At 30.3% G+C, this 7,230-nt stretch overlaps 1 protein-coding gene across 1 annotated transcript in view; it reads right to left on the minus strand.

Moving 5' to 3' along the window:
- Positions 1 to 6,236, minus strand: part of LOC106476273 — a 10,686-nt gene extending 4,450 nt beyond the window's left edge. Inside the window, exons 1-3 of the mRNA XM_013936937.2 lie at positions 6,101 to 6,236; positions 4,089 to 4,678; positions 655 to 789 (exon numbers count right to left, since the gene is read on the minus strand). Of these exons, the coding sequence (XP_013792391.2) occupies positions 655 to 789; positions 4,089 to 4,678; positions 6,101 to 6,233 (858 nt within the window). The 5' untranslated portion in view covers positions 6,234 to 6,236. The remainder of the gene's footprint in view (positions 1 to 654; positions 790 to 4,088; positions 4,679 to 6,100) is intronic.
- Between the last annotated feature and the right edge of the window lie 994 nt (positions 6,237 to 7,230).

Here is a 7,230-nt window from a genome sequence, read left to right on the forward strand (position 1 = left end):
GGTAGGTAATACCAAACACTGTATAACGTCCAATACAGAGATAATATCTGTGGTAGGTAATACCAAACACTGTATAACGTCCAATACAGAGATAATATCTGTGGTAGGTAATACCAAAAACTGTATAACATCCAATACAGAGATAATACGTGTGGTAGGTAATACCAAAAACTGTATAACATCCAATACAGAGATAATATCTGTGGTAGGTAATACCAAAAACTGTATAACGTCCAATACAGAGATAATATGTGTGGTAGGTAATACCAAAAACTGTATAACATCCAATACAGAGACAATATCTGTGGTAGGTAATACCAAAAACTGTGTAACGTCCAATACAGAGATAATATCTGTGGTAGGTAATACCAAAAACTGTATAATGTCCAATACAGAGATAATACGTGTAGTAGGTAATACCAAAAACTGTATAATGTCCAATACAGAGATAATATGTGTGGTGGGTCCAATGCTTTTTGTTTGAAAATAGGAAAAGTCCATGTTATTACTGATATTATAATCTGTATGAAAATAAAAATGTTTGTTAGTTTTCACTATGTCTTTAATAACCAAATTAATTCTAGTACAGATTAGAATGACTGAAGTAATATACATCTCTATTTATATAGTACACAAAACGTTCTGTACAAATACCTGAAGAAGGGCCTGGTTTTGTGAATTAACAGCTAAATTAGATATTGCTTGTACACTGGATACTTGGACTGAAGGTGCTGGAGAAACTATTAAATCCCTGAGTATCAGAAGACAACCAGCATCTGCAAAGTGATCCTAAAACATAAAAGATATCAATGTCCGTGGCTCTACATGTCAAGAGTTTATAATACTTATTGTTATCATTTTTAATACACATTGACATACAATGCAAATAATGGAGGAATTAAAATAAACTACACTAACAAACAAACTTTTGACTGCAGTGAAGAGGTGAGTGTTAGGAATTTTAACTAATTCCCAAAACACTGAGAGAATCTTTAGAATACTACACTAAATATGCTTATATCATTTAAAATACATTTTTAAGAACTTGTTTACATAAAAAGAAAACATTGACTTTACTTGAAATATTATAATGTAAGTAATTACATGATTTTTATCATTCATGTTTTACAGTAATCAAGTGTATATTTTCTTGTTACTTAAATATTATAATGTAAGTAATTACATGATTTTTATCATTCATGTTTTACAGTAATCAAGTGTATGTTTTCTTGTTACTTAAATATTATAATGTAAGTAATTACATGAATTTATCATGTAACACAAGTTTTACAGTAATCAAGTGTATGTTTTCTCGTTAGTTCAAGTATTGTAGTGTAAGTAATTACCTGACTTTTATCATGTAATACAAGTTTTTACAGTAATCAAGTGTATGTTTTCTTGTTAGTTCAAGTATTGTAATGTAAGTAATTACATGAATTTATCGTGTAATACAAGTTTTTACAGTAATCAAGTGTATGTTTTCTAGTTACTTCAATATTATAATGTAAGTAATTACATGACTTTTATCATGTAATACAAGTTTTTACAGTAATCAAGTGTATGTTTTCTAGTTAGTTCAAGTATTGTAATGTAAGTAATTACATGGCTTTTATCATGTAATACAAGTTTTACAGTTTTACATGTGTCATTGTGGTTTCTTTCCTTTCATAACTACAGATTTTCTGTTAACTTTACAATTGATATAGGACAATTGTAGCTATGGTACAGTCAAAAACTGCAAATACATTAATGTAAACATTTCATTTTTGAGTCAGATAGCCTAGTCTGAATCCAATAAAAATTATCTTATTCTTTATCCCTATTAAAAAACTAAATAATTCTTAACTCGAGAACAATGTCAAATATCATAAATTTTATAAAGACTAAATATTTAATCTTACTTAATATTAAGCATTAAGAAGGTACAATAGAATTGATAATAATGCAAATTAAGCAAACTCAAAATCAGTTGGTTAATTAGTGTCAAAAATAACTGCAACCTCAGAATTTTTCACTTTATATCTTCTTCTGGTTAACCCTAGAATTACCAGGGTTTCAGCTGATATACTCTTCTGGTTAACCCTAGAATTATAAATATTTCAGTTTATACCTTCTTCTGGTTAACCCTAGAATTATAAATATATCAGTTTATACCTTCTTCTGGTTAACCCTATAATTACCAGGGTTTCAACTGATATTCTCTTCTGGTTAACCCTAGAATTATAAATATTTCAGTTTATACCTTCTTCTGGTTAACCCTATAATTACCAGGGTTTCAACTGATATTCTCTTCTGGTTAACCCTAGAATTATAAATATTTCAGTTTATACCTTCTTCTGGTTAACCCTATAATTACCAGGGTTTCAATTGATATTCTCTTCTGGTTAACCCTAGAATTATAAATATATCAGTTTATACCTTCTTCTACTTAACCCTAGCCTTTTATCTTGTTAATTCTAGAACTACCAATGTAATTCCTTTGGACCCACCTGTTTTAAAATAATTTTCTAAAACTATTTATGCACCAAACTCCTTGAGGTTCCATGACCATGTTAGTTACAGGGTCCCTAATAAAATGTGTCACCCAAACAAATATAAGCAAAAATATTGTCAATGTAGTAATTAATCCCACTAATTACTGCAGGGAACTCCTGTGCATTTTATGTAGAAAATAAGTGGTTTCACTCAGCTTATTAGATCAGTTCTTTATATTGGATGATGACAACAGGCAGAAATATATGATACAATACTCCATTACTGAATGGTGTGAAGACATATTTATAAGTTTAGGGTTAAAACAGACTGGTAATTTGAGTGTTAAAGTGATTTTCTAGTTGTTAGGTAACCAAGTTTTACTGACCACTCTTATTAATAACAGTTTGCTGAATACAATTTTTACATCATCTTCAGACCTCCAAAGATGATGTATACACGTTTGAAATAATAAGTAGTGTTTTCTTTTAAATGGAGACTGTTCATACTTTCAATAAATATCTATTAACTGTGTACAGTAAATATATGTATTCTTATTATTTATTTTATTTTAAAATTACACAAGGGCCAATAATTCATACTTACTTAATATCAAAATTCCTAAAAAAACACACAAATAATTACTTATTAGAACTTTCACAAGTTGAACAGAATATCCTCACAGTTTAAAAATGCTAAGACCAGACTTTTATGGATGACATAACTGAAATTTAAATTTCTAAGTCAGCAATATAACCTTTGCACAAAACGTTAGGGAAAAAATAATTTTGTAAACTATCATAAATCTGATACAGAACTCAGAAACTCCTGATTAATTTTAACTAACATTTATAAATTAACAAAGCTTCAAACAATATCAAATCTAAAACTACACATTCTCAAGTGTCTGGCTTATACAATCTTCAGTTCTATTTTAATTTTGAACACACTTTTATTAGATTCCAGAAAATGTGGAATAATTATTGGCTACTGACTAAACATGTGATCAAATCATTTACACACAGTCATAGCAACATTTTATTACATACAACAACTAACATGGATAAAGCTACTGTGAACAAAACGTCAGCACCTTCCAGCATCAGTCAGTTTGTGATACTATGACATCAGTGTTAAAATAACTAACCCCATGGAGCTGGCATCATGTATAAGGGACTTAGGGAATATCTCAACTAAATGACAGAGGAAAATGAATATAAGATATGGATGTTATAGTTGTGATGGCCAAATTAACGAATAACACCTCACACTAAGTCTTGCAATAGATTAAAGACTGGAATACTTTACGAAATATACTGATTACAGTGCTCAGAAAATAAAGTTCAAAACATTATCTTCTAAAATGTTAAAAAGTTCCAAGTGGACATAAAGGAAACTCTACTCAGTAAGAACACACATAATGTATCTCATTAATATATAAATATTAATACACACACACATATATAGGTTTACCTATTCACTATCTAGTTAAAGAATGCTAAATTCTTCAGTATGCTGTTTCTGAGAACAGATCTCAAACGTCAGATTTTCTTCAAATACTGTTGCTTAAACCACATGTATTCCACACTTATTTCTGAGTATGATAATAAGCTTACCTGATTCACAGTGAAAGCTGCACAGTTAGATATTGTTGTCAGCACCTTTACGAGGACTTCGTCATCATCAGAATATAGCAGTGTTACTAAACTTTTTGCTTCGTAGAGAGTCATAATTCTAGCTTTACTGTAGAGACTTTCTAACTGTTTACGAAGCACTTCTTCAGGTTCTCTCAGTGGTGGATTATGAGTACCATTTTGTTCAACCAGTAAAGTTTCCTCATTATCTTGAAGAAAGCCAGAAGACAACTCTCTTGCAATTCCTGTCTTTGGTATGCTCTTTCCTTGGTGGCGAGGAGATCTGCCATCTAGTGAAGAACTGAGACTGTCCACAGAACGACTCATGGCTTGCTTTCCATCTGAAGGGCTCTGAATTCTTGGAGAACTCCATGGAGTATTCTGGAGACTTTTTGCTTTATTCTTTACAGAAAAGTTAAAGCCTGCTTCCTTAAATTCCCGAGCTCTGAGGTTCAACTCTTTAATTCTGTCTCTTACTGAAGTTCCTGACAGTGGAACTGGCTGTGAAGTTAGTGGAAGAGTGAGATCTGTCTGACAACCCTCACTCTTCAAAGTAGACTTACGAGTCGGGCCTAGTAAAAGATTTTATAGTGAACCTATGTGAATTTTTTAAAAACACTTTATTGAAATTCTAGAGTATACTGTGCATTTAAAAGTTTTTCATTACTTAGTAACAATGTGAATTATTCACTAATTTAATGAAAAAAATACATAAAAATTAACTAATGGTTAGAAGTGAGATTACATACACTTCAAGATATTATTATGTAGAATATTTAAGAAATTTACTGATCCATCTTGTCCCTTGACGGTTGTAGTTGCACACACTACATTTTTATTAATAATAGAGAGAAAGCATAAAGTTATTAAAAAACAAACCATAAGCACAAACGATATATATGTATGCTAAAAATAATTTTAATAACCCTATATTTTGATACTAATCATTATATAGTAAAAGGAGTTTTAATTGGTGGTTGGAGATTATTATACACGAGTGAATAAAAAACAAGAAAACATTTGTAAATACTAATAAAATGTTTGTACTAAAAAGCATTATATACATCTAGGTGTTAGTGAACAAAGAAAATGAATGACCTTTTGGCCAGTTAAGGAATCTATCAGGGAGAAATCTACACAAAAATTAGCAAACAAGAAGACCAAATTTCATTTGCAACAACAACAACAAAAACTGCTGAATGGACTATCTTGATTAAATTATTGTACTCAATTCACAACACTGGTTAGATCAACTGAAAATGTGTTGTTAGTGTGCATGATTGTTGTTTAGAGAAGTTTAATGATACATATTTTATGTACCAAGTATTTTTAAATTTCAACTGTTTTTACCCTCCCTCTGGAAAATATCTTTTAGCTATGCCACTGCTTTGAAGTGAGCTTTACCCAAATTTCAGATGGTTGTTGATTGCTATTTTTAATGTGTTTATTTATATACGAAATATGGTTTTTAAGTCATTTGCTAGTAATACTAGAAGAATTAACAACTGAGTACAATTTATCAATTCCATTGTTTCTAAACATAATTTGAAACGAATGAGAAAACTTCATTAACATGACACACTTTTTAATCTTATACTTACTTTAGATTACGGCAGCTTTAATTTAATATTTTTTCCAAATTTTTGATGAGCTACATAAAAATTACATTAACAGTTACAGTATTATCAATAAAACATTCTCCTTGTTACAAATAAAAGTTGTGATCATAATTATAAATTCACGAATCTTTTATTTTAACGTTATTTTGTACACATGTTATATCACACTATATTATTACTGTTTTTTTCTTGATATCTTTGTTAAGTGATCTTAAAATTTTAAATTCAACTTAAATCCGCCAGCGGCTAACATGTACATTCAACTTTCATAGCACGCTGTACAGCTCTTATAGCAGCAAACATACCCCTGATATCAATGATGAATAACATCTAATCTTTAGTTTTACGAGTTCAAATTTATTACAGTTTGCTCACTTTTCGTTTGTTCAGACCTCCAGCCAATTTCACAGAGTGCTGACCTAATAAATGAATACCCTAAATAAGCAATACCAGCTGCAATTCCCGAGCATAACGCAAATTTACGTAGTCTTCCATCATCTGTCGTCATGGTCACAGTATATATATATATTCATATAATAAGTCGTCACTAGGGAACGTATTAAAGTAGCAGTGCAGTTAAGAAATAAACAAATAGTAATAAATAATTATAGCTAAAGTTTATATAGAAAAATAGTTAGTTTTTATGAATTTTATTCATACTTCGCAATACAAAAATATAAAAATCAGAAATAAATTAATTTTAATCCCATATTAGATGAATGACCACAAACGTAATAATTGTATTTTAATTATAGTGGTCTACAAAAAATGCTTCACCGTGATTAATTTGTTTTGGATATTCACTCAAAGCTACACAAGAGTTATCTGCACTAGCTATTCCTAATTTCGCACTGATGGACTAGAGGTGTGGTATTTCAGGTAAAACTGATTTATGCGCGAATATAAGATTCACAAATAATAGTAAGATCGACCAAGAAATTATGAGGCGATTTGAATTTGAAAACTTGATGAATTTTCTGTTTTAAAAATATAAATACTGGACAAATTTGATATGACGAACACAATGTTCATTATAACTGAACAAGAAAACGTAGCGTGCCCACTTGCGCAAACAAGAGACCCTCGTTGTTAACTAGATCTTCATATTTCCGTCTCTGAAGATAAATCTCCGCAAACTAGTTACAATCAGAAACCAGATAGAAGTAAGAATAAACATTTCCTTAGATTTAGATTTTACAAGAAAGCTGTATTCTGCAACATACAGATATCGTCCACTCAGCAAGGACTAAAATGTGTTCGAAGATTGCATTGAGGACACTGACAGGACGATAATAACAAGACTTGTTGGAGGAAGATTGTGTATGAGTTATTAACTTTTCCAGGAATCTGGGTAAACTCCAGAACGAAGAAAAAAAGTGTATAAAATGTTACAATCAGAAGAATGACCTTCACAGAGCATACGTGAAATAAAAGACTCTACGAAACGCCATTTATATAATACTTTAAAAATGACGTTTTAAGCGCTAAAAGCCGGCGAACTGAAA

This window comes from Limulus polyphemus, unplaced genomic scaffold (assembly GCF_000517525.1).
Source record: "Limulus polyphemus unplaced genomic scaffold, Limulus_polyphemus-2.1.2 Scaffold10174, whole genome shotgun sequence".
Classification (NCBI taxonomy): domain Eukaryota; kingdom Metazoa; phylum Arthropoda; class Merostomata; order Xiphosura; family Limulidae; genus Limulus; species Limulus polyphemus.